The sequence below is a fragment of the Pelodiscus sinensis genome, chromosome 2 (genome assembly GCF_049634645.1).
Source record: "Pelodiscus sinensis isolate JC-2024 chromosome 2, ASM4963464v1, whole genome shotgun sequence".
Taxonomy (NCBI): domain Eukaryota; kingdom Metazoa; phylum Chordata; order Testudines; family Trionychidae; genus Pelodiscus; species Pelodiscus sinensis.
The window spans coordinates 7594890-7618597 of record NC_134712.1 but is presented as its reverse complement, the minus strand read 5'-3'; the positions used below and the strand labels follow the sequence as shown (position 1 = coordinate 7618597).

Sequence of the window (23708 nt, the reverse complement as noted above, 5' to 3'; positions counted from 1 at the left end):
CAAACATTATTTCTGTTTTCTGTCTGGAAAATTAAAGGTTAACAAAGTATTAATTATACTTAATTTTAATCTACACCAATTATTCATTTAAGCACATTTTGTTAATTAAAAATATATTGGTATCTAAGTGTAAGCATAAATGAATTTACTTCTGATTAAGCCACTCATGTCATCAGAAAATGCCCTATGACATCACAAATGTAACTACATTATAACAATACGGTTTAATCTGCTTCTATTTTGTACTTAATTCTTGTCTAAAACAAACGCTTTGATTCTGTCACATTTCAATTGCCTCCTCTAAATGGGCACATATTAATATTTGACAGACAGACTCTAGGAATTATTTTGGAGAAGTTCCATGGCCTGTTACAGATCAATGGTTGTCAAACTTTAGCAGCTTGGGGACCCCCAATTTGATTTTGAAGATTTTTAATTTAAAGTTTTGAACCTCTCCTCCTCTGCTCAGCCACAGGCTCTGCCCCCACTCCACACTTTCCCCTGGGGCAATAGTTGAGGTGCAGGCTCTGGGCTTGGGCTAAGGGGTTTGGAGTGTGGGAGAGGGCTTTGGACTGAGCCTGGGGCAGGAGGCTGTGTTGGAGGGAGTGTGGGCTCCAAGCTCTGGGAGAGCATATCGGTGTTGGAGGGGGCTCAGGGCTGGGGCAGAGGGTTGTAGTGCAGGCTCTGGGACTGAGTTTGAGCGTGGAAGGAGCTCAGGGTTGGGCCAGGAGATTTAGGAGCAGACTCAGAGTGTGGGGTCTGGCTGGATGGCGCATACCTTGGGTAGCTCAAAGGGTGCGTCTATACAACACCCTAAACTCGAAATAAGACACGCAATTTGTGCTACACAAGTTGTGTATCTTATTTCGAATCTACTTGGAAATAGCTTATTTTGAAATTTGGCATGTCTAATTTTGAAATAACGTGCTATTTTGAGGCATCCCTTAATCCCGTGTGCAATGAGGTTTACTGGGATGGTGAAAGAGCACATCTGTTATTTTGAAAAATATTTCAAAGTAATGGGCTGCTTGTGTGGATGTGGGGTAGCATACCCCTAGTCAGCCTTACCACAGGACCACCCCATGTTGCACCTGAAGTGGCTGGCACATCCCTGCGGCCCTGGAGAGGGAAGGCACAACCCCTGCAGATTCCATTGGGTGGGGAAAGCATGCAAAGCTACCTCTGTCCACTATTGGGGGATGCAGGGACATGCTTCTAGGAGTGACGCGGGGCCAGGGTAGGCAGGGAATCTATCTCAGTCCTACTGTGCTACTGAACCTTTAATGGCCTAAAATCTTCCAGTTTGACTCCATTAGCCTCTGGGAAATATAGCCCAAGTCTGGGAGACTCCAGGTGAAACTGGGAGGGTTGGCAACCCCAAGTGCCTACTGCTCAGCTGTGGAACAGGTGTTCCCGAGTGTGCAGGAGGCACTGGGAGGCGTTGATCAATGGGGCTGGCTGTCAGACCTCCTGGAGTACCTTTGCGGACCCCCAGTGGTCTGTAGATCCCAGTTTGAGAAATGCAGTATTAGATGATCACAGTGGTCCCTTCTGGCCTTGGAATATGTGAACTTATGAACATTGTAAAAAACAAAACAAAACTGCACTTTGTTATAGAGGAAGTCACCACTATAGCATATGGCCAGCTGCTCAACCACTTAAATTTTACCCCAGAGTTTTTTTTGAGGGCTTGAATGACATCTTTTATGATGTACAGAGCTTTTGCTCACTCTGCCAAGGGTGAATTTCCTCTTTTATGTTCATCTTCCAGTCAGTTACAGCTCTATGCAATCTTATCTCCCTGTACACACACACCCAGGAATAGTGTCTGGGATGTGGTCGCGCGTAGCTATTTTTGATGAAGAAGTTTCCACATAAAAATGCATTAACTATGGTCAATGGCCCCACAGCACCACGTCTTCTAGCTCCACTCACATTGTGCCTGTTGTGGCAAAGTTCTGGCCGTGCCCTGTGGGTTCTGCGCTCCTTAGGTGGTTGTTATATGCCTCAGAGGCTCGCTGTGACCCTCTATGCTGCCTCTTATGTTGTTCTAGAGGTCAGAGTTACGGCTTATTGAGCCATTTTCCATCACTGGCAACATCAATGAATGGGGAAGGGGAAGATCCCTCTGTAGTTCTGGATCTTCTTCTCCCAGAATTAGTTCTTTCTGGCGTGCAGAGAGGTCTGGGGGAACCCAGGTCCACTCACTACTCTGAGTTCCAGCCCAGGGACCCTAGGCAGCGGCAACTTCTTGGGTTTTCACTGTAGCCCCAAGACAGAAGCCTTTTCGCTGGGCCACTTCCCCAAAAGCCTCACCCCAGTGCCTTTTCTCTGGTATCTGATTTTTTTCCCTTCTCAGTTTCTCCACAAACATATTTCCTCCTCTTGGTCCATCCCTCTTCTTCTCACTTCCTTACATGGGGAAACTTTTTAGAGCTGTACTCCAGTCTTTAATTGGCTGCAAGTGCTTCATTAGCTTGCTCCTTCAGGAGAGCTGTTAATTAGCCTCAGGTGTCTGTCTTAATTACGGGGCAGCACACTCTGGGACTTTATTCAGGGAATAGAAAACTGTTTATCCAGCGCCCTATATACCTGTCCTCTGTTCGAGTGCAACAGCCAGCTAGTCTGGGTTTGTCACACTGTGACATAGTTCCTGTATGAGATTTGGATAGCTAGGATCAGGAGAATGTCTATGGATTTCATTGCATTAATAAAGCACAAAAAATAGTTAGTGCAGGGATTGACCATAAGGGGAGATATATCTATATATATCTATATATATCTAAAATGTTTATATGATATGAGGGATGAAAAAGTTGTTTAAAAAGGTAACCGTGTAACATAACCGCTAAAAATCTCAGCTTAGTTTTATATTGCACAGCCTGCAGTGAAGGCTTCCTGGGATCAGGGCCACCAGCCCCTGCCAATCCGCTCCCATGAAGGAGGCTTCGCTGCCGCTGGCCCCGCTCATGAGGAAAAGGCTTTGCTGCCACAGCAAAGCTGCTTCCTTGGGAGCAGGGTTTGCAAGGACTGCAGGCTCTGCTTCTGAGGAGGTTTTGCTACCGTCTCTACAGCTGGCCTTGGCCCCACTCCCATGGAGCCACATCATATAACCTGTGGCAGGGGCGGGGAAGGGCGGGGCCAGGCCTGCCACAGACTGGGGCTAGCAGCCCCTGCGTGCAGTGGGCCCATTGGAGTTGATGCAGCCCCTGCCCAAGGTTGGCAGGGAGCTGATCCAGGCCCTATCAGTTAACCAGAAAGCCTGTAATACAGTCAACAAGATTTTAGTGAATTCACGTGTTACGTCTTTTAATTTAGAGATATTTACCTTGATACTAAACATATAGTATCAGTTTGCCAAAATAGGTTAGCAGTTAGCAATAATATTGTGTGGAAAGGAGATTGTTTTATTTTTGCATAAATTAAGGAAAAGGGGGATAAAAATTGTGATTAGGGTACAGAATCACTTCTGTGGCTCTATAATAACTAAAACCAAAACAATGGGGTCACAACTAATCTGTAATCCAGCGAAGAAAGTTCCATAAGTAAAATATGCCCATGTATAGACAAATGTAGTGAGTTGTGATTGAAAAATATTTAGTATTTATTATTTGCATTGTAGTAAAGCCTAGCAATCCCAACAGAGACTGAGCTCAATTATGCGAGGTGCTGTGCGAAGACACAGTGAGATTCAGTACTTACTGCGAAGAGCATTTAATCTAAACAGGCAAAACAGAGGGGAAATAGAAGCACAAAAATGTAAAGTGATGTGCCCAAGGTCGCACAAAGCTGTTCAGTTACAAAACCAGGGACAGAATTCAGTTTTTAACTCCCAGTCTGCCATCTCCCGGACCACGCTGCTTCAACTATGGGTGAGAGGTTTCTGGAGCCAACCAGCTCATTCACTTTAGTATGAAAGGAACCTTGTTGTTTAAGGCCAGAAAAAACACTAGGTAATTTTCCACCTTGCTGTTTTACATTTTCATGTGCTCCATGCCTCTGAAAACCTTGGAATGCCTAAATACCATGGAAATGGTGGTTCTTGCTTTCACAGAGCCAAAAACACTTTAGGGAGTATCAGCTATTTTACGGGAAAGGCTAGAAATCGTGCAGAAATAGTTCAATTTTGTATATCCAATGGCTTAACATATGTAGTTGAACTTGAGTGCGTCCCCCAACCAAATCCTAGCAGTCTCTGGTCTTTAGCTATAAATCAGACCTCATTAGCTTGATAGTGTGATCATTCTGAAACTGTCTCTCTCAGCTAAGACTGCTAAAACTACAAATATGTCGTGAATGGCAAACTGGTATAACTATTTTTTGCTGCATCTCTGGATCAAATTTTGCTACTGAAGTTTCAATGTTGGGGAAATACTAAACAACAAATAGCAACGTCAGTGAAAGCAAGCAGCAGAGTTCTGAATTCATGCATCCAAGCTAATAAGTGCACCACAGAGGTTACAGCTTTCAGACAGTTATAAAGGCCCGTCTGATCTGAAACCTCTGGATGTAAGCATTAAAATGTCATAAGAGAAAAGCTCTTATTCTCTAGCTCACTATGGCATCATCCACAGATGGTTTTGTACTGGATGCTGTCAGCTTCTGATGATCTTCAACTCTGGTATTAACTGAGCATTTGTTGCTTTCATTGTTCAGTACCATGGATCAGATACAGATTTCAACAAGAGTGCCACTGGTGTGTGTCAACATGAAACATTACTTCATCTGAAGCAAATTGATACATTCAGGGAACAAAGGAGTTTCTCAACAAAAACGTCTCCCGAGGAACAATACGTCCAAAATACCACATATTTATTTACATGCTAACAATGTGTGTCTATGGCATCAATGCAGTGTAATATCTGAATTAAGTTTGATGGAATACATGCAACATGACTTTATTATAGGTAAAAAGAGGTCAGAAAGAATTGCATAGTCTTTCATGTCACCTCATAGGAAAGAGTACCCCCTCCCTCCCCACACACACTTCCAAATGAGTAATAAGCAGGATTGATGAATCATCTCAGTGTGGCATCCGTGTTTCCAGTAGTTTATAACTCAACACGAAACACATAAGCACAGTGTTTAAGTATAAACAATATAAAATAAAAAATAAAATAGTATAAAAATACAAAATTATTTAAGCTTAATTAGCAGCAGTGCAAAGAGAGTTGTTGGTTTAATTTATTTGTGTTTTGTATTAGTTAGGCCCACCTTCATTTCTTAAAGTTTACAGGCCAGGCCTTTAGAGGAATGATTCCCAACAACAGGTCTGCACACCACTTCTGTTCATGTGCACACAGGTGCAATGCTCTGTAGCTGGTCCCAGAGCACTTCTTGTCTGCCTCACGTTTATATCTACATTTGGCCCTAAACACCAGTCTTATGGGGTGAGAAGACCATAACATCATCATACCAAAACATCTGATCACATTACTGTAACAACCAATTTATACAGTGCCATAAGAGTGCATGGAGCTTTACAGAACAAATCAAAGGCAAGTTTCTGCCCACAGACATTCACATTAATTCATATATAACTAGGGATGGAGAGACATGTGACGGTTACAACAATAAAAAACAGTAAGTGGGCCAGCACCTGCCTCTTGAAAACACTGCCTGAAGCCTCAGTCTGTAGAGTTTTAACAGGGTGGCACATGCCTCTTATGAGTCCCTCCCTCTTCATCAATTTATTTTGGTGGGGTTCCGTGACACAGTTGTCCAACCAAGTTACACACTATCTATAGGTGTTAACAGAACAAACCTCTTCTGGGGTATACAGTCTTTACCTTCTAGCTCTGGTATGGGGCTGTATCCCCAGCAGCAGTGCCAGAATCGGGGCAGGGAGGGATCAGGAGGGTTGCCTCCTTTCCCTCTCCTCTTACCCTCCAAGACCCGACCTCTGGCCAGGTCAGCATGGAGCCCAGCTGGGGAGCTTGGGCACTTGTGGGAATCGTGTGGACTCTTCACCTGCACGTGGTGCAGGGAGGTTGAGAGCAGTTCCCAGCGTGTGACCCCAGGGTAGGTGGAGATAGAGAGTTCATGAATCCGCACCAGCTTACCACAGCTGCCCAGGTGGCTCTCCCCAACTCAGCTCTTGCTGGTGGGTGTGCGGCCTCGGAGCTGCAGCCTGGCCATCATAAAAGCTGCCTGGGAAGCTGTAGGGTGCTCCCTAAACCTGTGTTGGGAGAGTGGCTCAGGGGGTAGGGACACGGGCTGGGGGCCTCCCATACCACAGAGAGGTGGAGGGTTCACTGTGGCTCTTACCATGGCTAGGCTGCAGCTCTAAGACCCCACCCCCAGCCAGAGCTGAGCTAGAGAAATCTGTGCAGGCAGCTGGGTCCCACAGCTGAGCCTGGGTCCCTCCACCTGCCCTGGGCATGGGGCTGCTTTTGCCCTCATCCCCAGGCCAGGGTTCCCTAGCCCCGCTTTGATCTCCACTTGGCCAGTGGCAGGGCCTCCTGGGGAAAAAGGGAGAGGAGGTGGGCCCTTGGCAGGATGGGAAAGTGCCTCAGGGAGAAGCAGGAAAATAGTGTCTGGGCCTCTGCCCCCTCCATTTTTGGGAAGGGTCCAATGCTCTTGACCCTCAGGGAGACTCTGTTTTCCTGGAGCCCTCCCTGGGCTTAATCTCTGCAGATAGCCAAGATACCCTTCCTAACTCCATGCCCCACACTGAGCTGTCTCTGGTCCTGCTGCTCTTGCAGCCAGCCAGGAATACAGTCTTTGATCTTCCAGCTCCAGGCAGCAACTGACAGATTTTTGTCTTGCTGCTCCTTCTATGAACCTCCTGGCCCCAAATGCCCACTCCTGCAGCTCCTCTGTTTGGCTGCTTCTCATGCAGCCACTCGAGGCCGCTTGGAGGACCTCTCTTCTGCTTCTCTCTAGGACAGGAGACCCCGAGGCCTCCAATAGGGGACCCTCCACCCCATCACACAGATCATGAGATATGTGTACTCTCTCGCTCTCTGTGGGTGTGTAGCGTTTTTTTCTGTTTTTATAAAAAAAATATATTAAGAATTAAGGGTGATATACTCAGAGATGCCGAGGACCTTCCATACTTTTACTCTACATTGAGGTTGTATTAAGGGAGTTTACATGCAGTGTATCATTTTGCATGAGTTAAAAGGAGGTTGTTTAATTGGTTGGGAAATGGACTGCAGGATCCAAGGCTTAGACAGATCTAATGACACCAAACCCTGTTTAATCAGCACTGAAGGGACAGCTGCTGCTATTAAAGTCAACGGTCTGGAATAGTAGCTTTGGTGACGTTGTATTTGTAGCTTGGCAGTATGGTATGTGAATGAATTCCATCTCCTTTCCCATGCTCATTTTCTTGCACAAAGTCTGTCTAAATGCATTCTATGCAGCGAGGAGTGAATTTCATCCTAAAGGAGTAATTTCAGACAGAAGCAGAGGTAACATAATGGTCTTTAAAAAGACAAAAGTCTCAAAAAAGCTTTAATCAAAGAGAAACTAGTCAAATACCATTGTTCCCTTCCTTTCCCTTTCCACGTTGCATGATGGAGCTATGAACTCCATAGCTTCTTCTGTATGCGCTGCCAATTCGTGACAAATTGAAAAATATGAGGGCAAGGTGGTAGCCTCTTTATACTTAAGACTGCAACTCATTGTTAAATGTAAGCTCCATCTGGGTCCCAAAATTGGTACCTAAGGCCTATGTCCAATCAATATAGCTCTAGAGTAATGTGTTATAATAATCATATTCTCTTGTGTTGTAAGGCTTCTCTGTATACACACATGTATATAAGCATTAGTAGGAAACACAAATCTAAAATCCTTGCATATCAAGAAGGTGGTGCCTCTCATGGAGAGACTTGCGTTTAGTTTTACATTTTGCTCTCAGGAAATGTCCTTTCTTTCAAAGAGAGTCAATGCAAACTTTAAAAGCATAAGAGTAATACAGCAGCTCTATCCAAACAGTAAAACTGCTACATGCTGAAGGAAGTAGGAATCTATTATTTCAAAACTATTATAACTTAATTAATGTTTTATATGTTTTTCCTCACATCCCCATCCCCAGCAAAATTCAAACTATTGTCAAACTTTTCAATATCTAAAATATAAATAGTACTATTGTAGCATCAACAAGGAAGCTAGTAATGAGCTCCACTTCTCCCAGAAAACAAAAAAGTGTTCACGGTGGAGTTTTTATATTGCCTATTTCCCTTTCATTACAGCTATTGCATATCTTAATTATGAGTAGTAATTTGTAAATAAACAGTTAATGAAAAACCATTACAAGCTAGCATATTTCTAAGCCACTGAAAACTTTAGTACTTAAAAATTATCTCTGCTTTGAAGTTTTCTGACTTAATATTGTATACTTTAAAATAAGGACATAGTTACAACTAGTAGATCTTATAAACAACAGTATATAGAAGAATGACAAAACATTGTTTTTCTTTATAACTCTACAAGGAAGGAAGCAAAGCTAAGGTTTTGAGAAAATTAGTAGCAAGTAGTAAGTGAACTATGCTTACACAGGTGTAAAAAAAATTCAAATATTAAATAAACTTATACTTTTAATAGTCCTTACCTGATACAGAGACTGTATGTGACCTTACTCCTTGCTTCTCATTGTTGGCTAGCCTGTAAAACAGAGGTTTAAATCGGTAAATGCTGTACATTCTTCACGGTCGAATAGACTGTGAATTCATTCTAACAGTGCACCTACTGTAATTAGCAGAGCCAATCCATTTTCCAAAGAGACAAATTTTGAGGGGGAGAAAATTAAAAGAGGAATGTACCATTATAAGTCCACCTGGGGGAGTAAGAGTGAAGGGAATGGTTTAAGAAGCTCATTTTAAGAAGCACAGAGATTCATTATGTATAGTTCAAGAAAAGCTTGTTTTTAACAAGTTTGACTGAACACATTTTAATACATTTCTAAAAAGCATCAGTTTATTTACCTAATTCAACAGAATATTCATTTATTTAATTTAATATTGGAAATTTAAAATGAAAACAATATTTTCAACATAGTCAAGTTGACTTGTTTAGTAACGTCTCCCTTAAGCATCCTTTGCTGAAACATAGTATGGGCCATAAAGACTAGGTACCTGCTGCAAGCCAAAATATAATTTAAAGCAGCATGATGGATTTTATTTTGCAATTTTGTGTGTTCCCTTTTGGTAGAGTGAATTGACCTTTTGTCTAAAATGTAACTTATTTATGTACAAGTGAATAAAATGTTCTCAATGATTTTATAATGTCAGGTAAATACTGTGATTAAATAAATGTGCATTTATTAGTCTACTAACCATCAACAGTAAAAGAAACATTCTGGTCAGATGTTTCAGTAAATTATTATATTTTCTTTTGCAATGGAAGAACATACACTCTTCATTTATGAAACAGAACTGTGATCTGCGAAAGGAAAGCGTTTCATGATGCAAGATCTGTTGCCTAAAACTTATCAATATTTGACGCTAGAACCAGCTGCTACATACTAAGAGCATATATTGAATCTGTAATACAACATCATGGAATGTGCAAAATTACTTTTTAACTCACTGTTACCAATAGAAGCTCTTCTAGAAAACTGTTATGTCATCACAGAAGGTTTAGCAGCTGAAAACACTTTCAATAAAAAACTAATGCATTTTAAAATTAATTACCTCCTACTTATCACCAGATCTATTTTATGTAAAAATATTTTTATTCTAGCATCTCATGCATTAGTCCTTCCGAATAATCATATAGTGATTGATTTTTCCCTTGTCCTTGTCCTTTGTTGCAGTACACCTAATATCAGGCAACCTGCATCTTGTAAGAGGCCCTTCTGCTCTCCTGGGGTACATCTACACAGCAACATTATTTTGAAATAACTTAGTCCACATCTACACAGCAGGCAGTTATTTTGAAATAACTGTCAAAATATTGTCAAGCTGGAGGATTTCTTACTCCGACTCCTGTAACCCTCATTGTACAAGGAATAAGGGAAGTTGGAGGAAGAGCTCTCTACTTTGAAGTAAGTGCTGTGTAAATCTCCCAATTTCGAAATAAGCTATTTTGAAATAAGCTATGCAATTGATGCAGCTCAATTTGAGTAGCTTATTTTGTTGTGTAAGCCCTGTTGTATAGACACACCCATGTGGAACTCCAGTAGAATCAATGGGTCTTTGCCATGAAAACCTCCTAAGGATTAATTGCTGTGCTTCATTTTCATGTGAGACAACACATTCTCTTGTGGGAAAGAGATCACTTTGTTTTGCACATATGTTCAGCTTAATAAATTGCAACTAAAATGTACAGACAAGAGCTATTTTTTCTGAAGATATTACTTCATAGATAGTCTGGTTCAGAAGCATGTGCTTACATGCCATCATGACTGGGGATGCTTAGCAATTTTTTAAATTTCATAACTGACATGGCAAGCCCGTAAGTGCCAGGGCTCTGAACTATCATGCCTAAAGGTACCAGAGCTCAGACCTGGCAGCCTAGAGAAAAATTAAAGCACTGCAGCATCATTGTAGCCACGTTGGTCCCAGAATATAAAAGAGACAAAGTGGGTGAGGTAATCTTTTATTGGACCAACTTTATTGGTTTCTAAAGCTTGTCTCATTAACAAAAATTGGTGCAATAAAAAAAAAAAATGATAAATAGTATTTTTAACCTACAGCTTTCTTTAAAATTGGATTCAGGAGCTGATACCTGGTTCTGCTTGCAATGGTCTGTGCTGTGTCCTAACCTTAGACTGGGCTGGAGCGCTCCTGCCTGCGGGCCTAGGTGCTTCAGCTTAGCTGGAGCAGAGCCTGTGCTCAGATGGGCTGGAGAGGCACTCCTTGCCCCGCTTAATGGGTTAACTAGTTAAACATTATGTTTAACCAGTTAACCAATGAAACAGGATTTCCCTAAACCAGAGCCCCTGCTCTTGCGTGATGATGAACAGTGTAAGTTACTCTCAGGTTGTACAAAGCTCAATTTACTCTAAACTTAAACTGTTCTAACAGTGGATTTTGGTGCATAAGCTTTTCATGCTTAAGGCAAGCAGGCAGCTGACCAAAACAATTCACATGTTAGAGTGAATGGTTTAGGAATAACATTTAACAAGCATAAGTCTGGCAGGCAGTAATAGGGCTTTGCCCACTTGTTTTTCTTAACATTTTTTCTTGTCTTGTGTAAATTGTAATTCTCCAAAAACATCCTCACATGCAAAGATGGGCAACCAAATTCAGAATGAGACTGCAGACAGGCTTTGCAGTGGCCCTTCCCCTCTCATTTTGGCACATAAGTGGTTAAATTATTGCCAGCCTTGAGCCTGATGGCTAAAAATACCTGTGATCCTGATTTCTCACCTGGGAGAGAATGACCTAGTGAACAGAGAGGGTTTTGTCAGTACAGGTCAAGTACAGAGTACTTGAAGTTGCTACAGAGTTTCCTCCATGCTATAATCGGTGTGTTATTTGAAATGCAGCCCCAAAGATAAAACAAGCACACCTATCTCAAGTGGCATTGGAAACAGGAGATGTGAAACACTTGTCTGGCACTGGGTGGAAGGAAAGTGAATCTCAACATCACTTAGATATGAATTTATAGGCTTTGATGTCAGAATGCTCCACCATGTCTTGGACATAAGCATGGATACCTAGCACTGGCCAAAGATATTAACATCTATTTGTCTGACACATGGTGGCATTATCTACAGTTCCATAAATCATGGCTGGTTGGCTTTTTTGGGATTGGTGGGGGGTGGGTATTTGTATATAATTGATATTATTTATTATTTATATTATAATAATGCCTAGAGGATCCAGCTGAGGCTGAGCCCCATAGCGAAAGGTACTGTACGCATAAAAAGAGACAGTCCCAGCCCCAAAGAGATTACAATTTAAATGGATAAGATGACCAATGGTTGGAGAATGGAGACTTTACTTCTATTTCAAAGATGCAGAATTGAGACCATGAGAAATTAGGCTCCCAATTCAGCAAGGTAATCAAACACTTAACTACAAGAGAACTAAATGCTTAAATTAATGCACATCTTAGAATGCCTGATATCCTAAATCCCATTCTAGTGTTTGAAACCAAAGACTGCCCTTCCGCTTAATCAAGTCTTATCCATAGTGATTAACATTTGTTCCTCAAATTTTAAACACTGTATGTTTCACATCACCTGTCACTTACTGAAGTTACATGGTCTCATATGACCACATATTATTCTCGTATTTGCCTAAAGCAACAATAAAAATGTAATACATATTTAAAAAACCTAGGGTGTCATCTACATGAATCTCATCAAAACTTGTTCGGACTCACAGATTACTCATGTTTTTTAAGGACAAATTACAGGCAAAACTTACTTTGGTATTGACGGTAAAGCCCTTTCACCTTCTGCATAAAGAGGAAAAAAAACCGAAGTTAATATTTTATTTACATGTTATTGATGAAATTCTCTGTACAATACTTTTATACACATAAAATCTTGTCTCACCATAAACAGCCACTCAGGAAAAATACCTACTGAATTGAGAGATCATTCTATATTCTCGTTACAGCAGCATTTCATAGAATACAGGTATTATAGCCTGTTAAAAGGCTATAACAGAACTTCTGTTTGAACCTCATCCATATGGTTTTCAGCTTTTTCCACAGACCTTTAGCTTTTTTTTCATTATTCAGAACAGAATTTAACTCATCCAAATCACTGCAGAAAATGACAGTAATTCCTTTCTCTGTTAATATCATTTTTTTTAGATATGCTTACTGCACAAGAATACGCGAAGAAGCTATTCAAAACTAATCTGAACCATCCTAATTAGAACACAAGAGACCCTATATTAACCATTACATTAGCTAACACAGATTTTTTAAATATGATTTATTATTTGGCCTGTATAATAAAAGATAGCATGTACTCAATAGCTAAAGTTAAGTTAGAGTTTCAATTTTCAAACATACACCCAACCTCTCCAAAAAGAAAATGTTTTTCTAGAAAATAATTCTAATTTTAGTTAATAATATCACTGAAATGTTGGGCCTACACAAACTATTTTTTTTCTGACTGTGATGAGAAGTGTCTTTCATGCACATTATCTTGGCAGGAGGTTAGTAGGGCGGTTAAAAAGAACAAAACCAATTTGTGATGCATCACACAAAAGAAGGCAGAGAAGGAGATAACCAGTGATTCTTAAAACAAGTCTATAAACAGGAGTCACTTGGAATCCTGAGGAAGTGGCCCTGAGGGGAAAAGGAAGAGGAAAAGTACCACAGGTTTAGGAAACAAGAAGGATGTGGGAAACAGGCTACCTACTGCATATAAGAGACTCTGGATGAAGCAAATGCAAGCTTTGACCAGAAGAAAGGCAGCTCCAGTTTTCCTTCCAGGTTCCTTAGAATGGTATGGAGAAACACAGTGCACACAGATATATGTCCTCTAAAATGGCAGGATGGAATACTTTGTCTCCTTGGCCCTATACACAATTGTAGTATCTGTATTATGGCTTTGACTACAGTGTCACTACACCAATTCAGAGCTGTTTTCATGTGTATACAGAAAAATGTTTACATTATTTTTAATGTTTATAAACAGAAATATATCTGTAACTGACTCCAGGCACAGGTTAGTCAGACTAGAATGTGGAAGGAAACACACAGGGGCAGGAGTTTAGGAGGGGGGCACAGTGTGGGGTCAGTGGGCAAGACTGGATGTGCGGCCAATCTAGGAATCAGAGGTGGGGAGGGGGTTGTGGGGAAGGCAGCGTGTGGAGCAATGACAGAAATTGGGCAGAGCATGATGAGAATGTAGGGGATTGAAGGTGGCTTGAAGAAAGGTGCAAGGGAAAGCAGGTGAGAGACAGGGAAATGTAGAGATTCTCAGTCATGTTCAACTCAACATTTTATAGATCTTTAAACCTGTAAGCACTTACAATTTTCATTGTGGATAAAAACCCACCCTTTGCCCATCTTTTTCACTCTATCATGCTTCCCTTATTCATTTTTCTTCCAAACTGACAAGTCCCAGTCTCATTAACCTCTCCTCACATAGAAGCTATTCTATATGCCAAATAATTTTTGCTGCCCTCTTCTGTACCTTTTCAAATTCCAATATACAGTAAAACTCCATTAGTTCGGCATCCAATGCTCCGGGACTCCTGATGGTATGGCACCATCAGGAACCCGGAAGTGCTGGGGCAGCCGGACAGGCTTCCCCCATTCAGCTGCTGCTGAAACTGACCAGCAGCTGAATCGGTGAAGCTGGGAGCAGAGCAGCTAGGGTGGTGCTGGGTTGGTCTCGTAGCGCTGCCCCTCGGGGCTGCAGGACCAACCCGGCAGCACCCCAGCTGCTCTTGGGGACGCCTGGGGCAGAGCAGCTGGAGTGCTGCCGGGTTGGTCCCACAGCGCCAAAGGACGGCGCTGCGGGACCAACCCCGCAGTACCCCAGCTGCTCTGCCTCAAGCGTTGGGATTCAGCCTGCTGGTGAAACTGACGCTGCTGGTCAGTTTCAGCAGAGGCTGAATCCGGTGGCCTGGGGCAAAGCAGCTGGGGTGCTGCGGGGTTGGTCCCGTAGCACCGCCCCTCGGAGCTGTGGGACCAACCCGGCAGCACCCCAGCTGCTCTGCCCCGGGGGTCCCCGAGTCAGCCGCTGCTGAAACAGATCAGCGGCTGACTCCAGGAAGCCCCGGGCAGAGCAGCTCTGCCCGGGGCTTCCTGGAATCAGCCGCTGATCTGTTTCAGCAGTGGCTGAATCGGGCACCCCTGGGGCAGAGAAGCTGGGGTCCTGCCGGGTTGGTCCCGCAGCGCCGTCCTTTGGCGCTGCAGGACCAACCCAGCAGCACCCCAGCTGCTCTACTGCAGGCATCCCCGATTCAGCTGCTGCTGAAACTGACCAGCAGCGGCTGAATCAGGGACGCCTGGGGCAGAGCGGGACTATCGTAAGGGGGGGGGGGCTATGAGAGGTCTGGGGTGGCATCCTCTCCCACCCCACTCCAGACCCCTCATAGCCCCCCCTTCTGATAGTCCAGCATATCTAATAATCCGGCACCCCCTGGGTCCTAAAGGTGCCGGATTATCGGAAGTTTACTGTATATCTTTCTTGAGACAGTGCAACCATATCTGTACACAGTATTCTTTCTATATGTGAACAAACCATGGATTTAGATAGAAGCAATATGATATTTTCTGTCTTAGTATCTATCCCATTCTTAATGATTCCCAACATTCTTTTAGCTTTTTTGACTGACACTGAACATTGAATAGACATTTTCAGAGAACTATCCACAATGACGCCAAGATCTCTTTTTAAGAGGTAACAGCTAATTTAGACCCTATAAAATTTTATATATATATAAAAATATAAAATCTGGAATTATGTTTTCCAAAGAATTATTGTGATACAAGATAAGCGAGTTACAAGCAGTCCCCGACTTACGCGGATCCGACTTATGTCGGATCCGCACTTACGAACGGGGCTTTTCTCGCCCCGGAGCTCGCGGGCGGCGGGACCGCCCAGAGCGCAGCGGTCACGCCACCACGTGCTCCGGGGGGAGAAAAGCTGCTCCGGGTCTCTCTGGTGTGCTGGGGGATTCCCCGCCTCTGCGGCTTTGCTCCTGTCTCCCTGCTGTGCTGGGGGGGGGAGGAGTCCCCCCCAGCACAGCAGGGAGACCCGAGCAAAGCCGCACAGGGAGCGGGACCCCGCTGCCCGTGTGGCTTTGCTCCTTTGCCCCGGAGCAAAGCTGCACAGGCGGCGGGGTCCCCTGCCTCTGCAGCTTTGCTCCTGGCTCCCTGCTGTGCAGGGAGCCAGGAGCAAAGCCGCAGAGGCGGCGGAACCTCTGCGCCTCCGCGGCTTTGCTCGGGTCTCCCTGGTCTGCTGCGGGGGAGGGGGCGCAGCTAGTGCGCCCCCCCCCCCGCCCCCCAGCAGACCAGGCTTTTGTTGCGGGATGCCTGGGGTAGAGCAGCTGGGGTGCTGCCGGGTTGGTCCTGCAGGGACCTACCCGGCAGTGCCCCAGCTGTTCTGTCCCAGGAGTCCAGATTCAGCTGCTGTTGAAACTGATCAGCGGCTGATTCCAGGAAGCCGAGGGCAGCGGCTGAATCTGGAGCCAGTTCCGACTTACATACAAATTAAACTTAGGAACAAACCTATAGTCCCTATCTTGTACGTAACCCGGGGACTGCCTGTATAAGATATTTTACTATTCTGACCGTGGGATGAAAAAAATCAAATATAATTTGAAAATTAAACATTTCATATGAATGAATAATGAACACAATTATTTGAACAATTTTCCATCTTATTTAATTTTGTCTTGAAGTATTTAAGATTGATATTGATTTGATTATAATTTCTTCAGAAAGGATAAAAAGGAAATAATGTTTGAGTACAAAGATCTGTTATGCCTTTATATCAAAATCAATTACATGCTTCATTTATTCATATATTTCTCCATAGTGCTTCAGAAACAGTCTGAGTTTGTTAATGAATGCAAAATTGCCAAACTGATACAACAGCTCAAAAATTAAACAACAAGATTTAGCTTTCAGGAAAGGCACTGGACTACTGTAACCATTTAGTGCAGTACATCATGAAGATGCTAACAACTTCATTGTAGTCTTCAAGTCTCTATCAAAGTCATTAAATTGATACTTTTGTTGCGTAAATTATTAGGTTAGCCCATTTCACATGATTTAGTAAAATATTTAAGAAATTACAAGACAAAATTAGGACTTTAAATTTTCAGAGTAGTTAAAAAAACCCACTAATAGTACTCTCTCAATTAATACAAATTTACAGCAGCTCAATAATTTATGGATAGTGACAGTGTTAATATCTCAAAGACATGGCTTTTTTCAGTGATCCAAAGTGATAATTTGTAAGGACCCCTGCCATAATGAGCCACAAGGAAAAAACATTTGAATGAAACAAAAGACCTATTATATTTGGAGCCAGAGCTGCTACAAAGATTTTTTTCTGACATAGCTTATGTAATGAAAGCACATTTACAGAAAAGGCTCTTGGAATTCTGGATCTGGGTAGATGAGAGCTCTCACTGCTGAAAGTTTTAATCAACATTTGATGAGTCTGAATATTTCCATGAGATTAAAAAATCCAAACAAACCTCAAAGAAGAAAACATTTTAAAAAGCCCCAGATGATCTTAGATGACGTGAAAATGGCATAGGTCACTTTGAATCAATGAAGCCATGACTTTTTGAAGAAATTTTCCAAATATATAATCAATTAGAGGTATTATTCTCACGTTAACATATTGAGAACAAACTTACATATTGTAAGTGAAGTATAGTAAGGCATGTTGCTTTAAAAATATTCCCTTCTCTGAATTGTTCATTACTTATTTGTTTCAGCTATGGTATACTTATGACCAGTGCAAATCTCTATCACTCCTTCTAAAGTAATCTTAAACTACAGCAATTTGAGGAAGAAAAAAATGGTCTGAAAAAGATCTTTTCTTGCAGACGATAATAGCTAAGGTATTACTATACATGATGTTTGCTGGCAAATATACAGAAAGAACATTTCAATAAATCTGACAATGATCTGTCTGTATCATTCTAATTAGGGATGTTAAATTTAGATTAATTGGCTAATTGAATAGTCGATGCAATTTGCATTGACTATTTGATTAGCCGATAAGGGAATTTCCTCATGGGGCTCCTGATATATTTCTAAGGCAAAAGTGCTGCGGGAAGCACGGGGCCAGCGGGGGACTCAAGCAGTCCCCCGCTGGCATCATGCTCCCAGCAGTGTTTCAAATTGGCGGCGCTGCATGGAGCCCGGAGTCAGCGGGGGACTAACCCCAAGCTCCACGCAGTGCTGCTGCTTTGAAATGCCGCGAATAGTCTGGGGCCAGCCGGGTGGATCTGCCACTTTGAAACTCCATGTGCAGCCTGGGGCATTTTAAAGCAACAGCACCGCGTGGAGCCCAGGATCAGCTGGAGACTCATCCGCTGACCCCAGGCTCCATACGGCGCTGCTGCTTTGAAGCACTCCCTCCTGTTTCTGATAGAAGCAGCAAGGGAGGGAAGTGACTAGTCGACTAGAGTGTCGACTATCCAACAAGCATTTGCTTATTGGATAATCGATTAGTCATTCACATCCCTAATTCTGATGTTTTAAAACCACTAAAGATCAAACTAAAAGCACCATTTTTCTCTTAGAAAATATATGGCTTTCAAACTAGCACTAAGCCTAAATTAAAAGCGGCAAGTTGTCCTGTGGCACCTTATAGACTAACTGAAGTGCATGCATCTGACGAAGTGGGTCTTTGCCCACGAAAGCTTATGCTCCAATACACTTCAGTTAGTCTATAAGGTGCCACAGGACTCCTCGCCGCTTTTGCAGATTCAGACTAACCCGGCTACCCCTCTGATACTTGAAGCCTAAATTAGACTATTTTGTGCTAGCATGTCATCCAGTTTAATCTCAAATTTAACCCAATGGGACTGTCAGTATCTGGATGACAGACACCCAAGAAACACTCAAAGTGTTAATGGTGACTTAGTAGGTAACACTCTCTCCTCTCAGCTGGTACTAAACCAGCCCTGTATGTGAATGTGAAAAGCTGTTATGTTGTTGGAGGAATTGAGTTTCATTTCAACTTGGATAGTAGTTGCCACGAAGGATTCACCAAACTTTTTGCAAGTCTACTAATTTGTAAGGATGCTCACAGAAGAGACATTATCTCCAGTTTCGTGGCCATATTTCTTTCCAATAGCTATATTCTACTTACTGAAATGTTCCAGTAATTTCAATTTAGTACAGTTTTTTCCTTCACTTCCTGTTTTAAGCAATTCTGTTGCAACACCATATGTAATATTTGAGCCAGACATGGCTGCACTTCCACCATAGGTTATTATTTAACTTTTATGTTGCACCAGCACTAAAAGCCAACCACTGTAGGAAATGAAAATCAGTGCCCCAAAGAGGTTACAAATGAGAAGATGTAAAAAGTGGATGACACATACAAGTAGATTAGAATTGGGAGAGGGAAAAACAAAGACAGGATAGAGGGTTAAAAAATAATAGGATGTGTCAATTCCTTGACAAGACTCAGACATTGCCTGGATGTGGCTCTAGAGTAGGGATGGGCAAAACTTTCTGGCCTGAAGGCCACATCTCAGTATGGAAATTGTATCGTATACCATGAATGCTCACAAAATTGGGGGTTTTGGCTGAGGAGTTTAGGGTGCAAGAGGGGCTTCAGGGTGGGGTCAGAGATAAAAGATATTGAGTGCTAGAAGGTACTCTGGGCTAGGGCAAGGGGTTGTGGCATGGGATGAGATTAGGTATGCAGGATCTGGATGGCATTTACCTCAAAAAACTTCCCGAAACAGCAGCATGTCCACCTACACAGAGATGCAACCCGGCACAGCAGCTCCTACACAGAGATGCAACCACGTGGTTCTGTGGGCTGTCCTTGCAGCTCCTATTGTTCATCCAGGGGCCGTGTGCATAGCCCCAACTTCCCCCACACATAGAAGCTGGAGAAGGGATATGTTGCTGCTTCTGGGAGCAGCGCAGAACAGGAAAAGGCTCCAACACTGCTCTCCAGTGGAAGCTTGAGGGCTGGATTAAAAGATCTGATGGAACTGGATGTGGCCCGTGGGCCATAGTTTGCCCATCCCTGTTTTAGAGACAGGGTGATGTTAAAGAGGACACCCAGATCAAGGATCTACGTAACAGAGTCTGGTGTTAATGTGGAGAAATTGGGGTGAGGTTAAGTCTTGGGCAAGGGAAAGATGAAAAGTTCAGTTCTGGTCAGACTGATTTAAAGATGACATATGGACATTTGAAATAACTGTTGCAGGATCTGGAAAGGAAAATTTCTGGGAGGTGGAAAGAAATCTGAAATTGTGGTGGTGGCGGGGGAGAAAAAGTGTGAACCCTGCTTGGGAAGGTTGGAGGAGGAGAAAAATAGAATCAGCGATGGTCAAAATTGTCTTTGATATGGGTGGTGGATGTGGAACTTATACTTTTGGGGAGGGGAGAAAATGGAAACCTATTCTGTTGCTGGAAGAGACGCAAACGGAATTTAGGGATTCAAAAGAAAGCAGGTCTTTGTGTTGCGGTGAAGGCCAACTGCACATGAAGTCAGAATATACAAAGCAGAAACATTCACCATTCAGAATAAAGTTTTCAATGCACACGAATAAGTTATATTAAATCTGCATAATTGCAATAAGTAGTTGCTTAATAGGCACTTCTCTCAAGACAGAACGATTAAATGCTTTTCCTTTAGGCACTAGAAGGGAAGAGTGTATGGAGCTTTCCTAATCACACACAAGTAGGATAATTCTACATAGGCCACTGAAGGACCTAGATTGTCTCAACACAGTCTCATTTGAATAGCAACAGATAGAAAAACAGTTGCAAAAAAGAAGCTGAAAAGGGAAACTGCAAGTTCTAGAACCATATTTTAGTAACAAAACTCAGGAAAGTATGTAGTTTGATCATCTTGACAGAATCCAAGCTTATCTAACAGACAAGATAACAAAATTGTTTAGGCAGAAGGAAGGGTTTAAGCAGACTAATTCACTAATAAGGATTCTAACAAGGTCAAGTGCATCTCATATTTGTAAATCTACCCAGTATATTTACTCAGAAGTAAGTAAATAAATAGAGCAAAAGTCTCCTTTATTGAATCCTTAAGGGACTTTCCCAGGATTTTTTATAATTCACACTTTCTTAAAATAATCAAATTTCTGTCAAGGGAAATGACTAAAATTTTAACTTGAAGCACGCTGAGATAGCCATATGCTTCCCTCGAATGCAGCTGTCACGGCTTACAGTCCCCTGGCCCTCACTTAGTATTAAAACAACTGATAAAATTTGGTATCAAAATACCATAGAACACTTGCTTTGTTTTAGCCATATTTTGGGAGAAAGACTTACGATACAACAAGACTAAAAAAGGAAAATGAAGCAGTTTATCAGTATTTGGGAAGAAGAGAATTTTTATTTTCACCATATAATGTGTCAGAAACCTATTCTCATTGGCCTACTTGGATTTTCATTTGGATGTTAACTCAAGAATCAGATTTCAAGAAATAGTTTCTCATTTGATGTGCATTTAATTACAATTCATTTTCTACCATTTACAGTTACCTTTATAACAATGTAAAATAATGACTGGTGAAAACCTATCTAAATTATCCATCGTTAAGTGACCTTTTAGATGAAGATTTCTATTAATAGTTTTTTTTTAAAAAAAAACCAAATCTCCCATATTTACTGATACAATCTGAGTAGGTCCCAACCCTCTTGAGTAAAACTTTATTACTATCTTTCATGTTCAGTTTAATTTTCAAATAGTATATTACAAATTGGACTATCACAAAGTAAATTCTTTCCAGAATGAAGTAATATCTTACCTTTCTGAGGCCTGATAATAAAGGACTGCGTGGCTCCGTTCACCAGTCTGCAATATCCATCTATTAGGTCAGCCATATTCTCTGCAATGGTTAAGGATGGTGCTGTCACTGTCAGAGGCTAAGAAAAAAAAACACACAAAAAAAACAAGGCACCAACAAAAGAGGCATTATTTTGGTCGCAAACGCTAAGCAGAACAGCTGTGCCATTGCATCAGAGATTTGTACATACTTGAAAACATTAAACAAAAAACAAGGGAAAAAGTTAAATTAAATATATCAGATTATTATTAGCAATTATTTGTACTCTGGTAGCACCCAAAATATACTAAGTGCCATCTGCATCCCAAGGAACACATGGTAATAGTACATGTATTAAAATACTTTTTCAGAGGAATATTAGTTCAAATCAGTACCACTGAAGAATAAGCTTTGTAGGTGCAGAGCATTAAAAACATTTTCATAAATGGAAAATTAATCCGGTCTTGTTTAAGTGGTTTTACAGGCTAGTCTCTAGTGCTCAACTGTCTACATCAAAGCATCAACATCAAAGTCATAAAACTGACATACTTTTCCTCTGCCACGGTGTGTAGGAATGGCATCCCTAGCCTCTGTTTGTCAGAGGCTAGAAATGGATGACAGGAAAGGGATCATTTGATGATTCCCTGTTCTGTTCATTCCCTCTGGGGCATCTGGCAGAAGACAGGATACTGGGCTAGATGGACCTTTGGTCTGACCCAGTATGGCCGTTCCTATGTTCTCGTACCTTGCTCACAACATGCCTCTAATGCATCTCAGAATCTCGTTTGCTTTTTTTGCAACAGTGTCACACTGTTAACTCATATTTAACTTGTGGTCCACTATGACCACTAGTTCCCTTTCCGCAGTACTTCATCCTAGACAGTCACTTCCTATTCCGTATGTGTGAAACAGATTGTTCCTTCCTAAGTGGAATACTTTGCATTTGTCCTTATTAAACTTCATCCTATTTACCTCAGACCATTTCTCTAGTTTGTCCAGATCATTTTGAATTATGACCCTATCCTCCAAAGCACTTGTAACCTCTCCCAGCTTTATATCATCTGCAAACTTAATAAGTGTACTCTCTATGCCATCACCTAAATTGTTGATGAAGATAATGAACAGAACAGCTCCCAAAACATACCCTAGCAGAACCCCACTTGTTATGCCATTCCTGCATGATTGTGAACTGTCAATAAGTACTCTCTGAGAATGGTTATCCAGCCATTATAGTAGCCCCATCTAAGTTGTATTTGCCTAGTTTATTGATAAGAAGGTCATGTGAGACCATGTCAAATGCTTTAGTAAAGTCTAGGTATACCACATTCACTGCTTCTCCCTTATCCTTAAGACTTGCTATCCTATCAGAGAAAGCTATCAGATTGGTTTGATATCATGATTTGTTCTTTACAAATCCATACTGGCTGTTACCTATATCATCTTCTTATCTTCCAGATGTATGCAGATGGAATTCCCTAATAAATTCCTCCATTATCTTCCCTGGCACAGAAGTCAAACTGACTGGTCTATAGTTTCATGGGTTGTTCTTATTTCCCTTTTTATAGATGGGCACTATATTGGCCCTTTTCCAGTCTTCTGGTATCTCTCCCGACTTCCATGACTTTTCAAAGATGATTGATAAAAGCTCAGATACCTCCTCTATCAGCTCCTTGAGTATTCTAGGATGCATTTCATTAGGCCCTGGTGACTCGAAGACATCTAACTTTTCTAAGTAATTTTTAACTTTTTTTAATTTCAACTTCTAAACCTACCCCTTTCCAATGCCATTTGCTATGTTAGGCATCCCTTCATGATCAGACTTATTGGTGAAAACCGAAACCTTTGTAATTTGACCTAGTTTCCACTTTTTATACTACTCCTTTTTGATTGTTAGAGTATGTAAGATCTCCCGGTTAAGCCAAGGTGGTCTCTTGCCATACTTTCTATCTTACCTATGCTGTGGAATAATTTGCTTTCGGGCTCTTAATAATGTCCCCTTGAAAAACTGCCACTCTCTTCAGTTGTTTTTCCTCTTAGATTTGGCTTCCCATAGGACCTTACTTACCAGCTCTCTGAGTTTACTAAAATCTGCCTTCTTGAAATCCATTGTCTCTATTTTGCTGTTCTCCCTTCTACCATTCCTTAGAATCACGAACGCTATGATTTCAAGATCACTTTCACCTAAGATGCCTTCCGCTTTCAGATTTTCAACCAGTCCCTACCTATTTGTTAAAATCAAATCTAGGACAGCTTCCCCCCAGTAGCTTTCTCAACCTTCTGAAATAAAAAAATTGTCTCCAATGCAGTCAAAGAACCTGTGCCCTGCTGTGTTAAACTATCCTG

The 23708-nt window shown here is 41.9% G+C and overlaps 1 protein-coding gene across 18 annotated transcripts in view; it reads right to left on the bottom strand.

Moving 5' to 3' along the window:
- PTK2 (protein tyrosine kinase 2) overlaps positions 1-23708 on the bottom strand; it is a 330274-nt gene that overhangs the window by 101940 nt on the left and 204626 nt on the right. For 10 of the 18 annotated variants that reach the window (XM_075920049.1, XM_075920046.1, XM_075920048.1 and 7 more), the window contains 4 exons: positions 21348-21465; positions 12324-12354; positions 11319-11333; positions 8558-8610 (listed from right to left, as the gene is read on the bottom strand). In XM_075920049.1, coding sequence (XP_075776164.1) covers positions 8558-8610; positions 11319-11333; positions 12324-12354; positions 21348-21465 — 217 coding nt within the window. The remainder of the gene's footprint in view (positions 1-8557; positions 8611-11318; positions 11334-12323; positions 12355-21347; positions 21466-23708) is intronic. The other 8 variants (XM_075920047.1, XM_075920050.1, XM_075920052.1 and 5 more) reach the window with 1 other exon arrangement.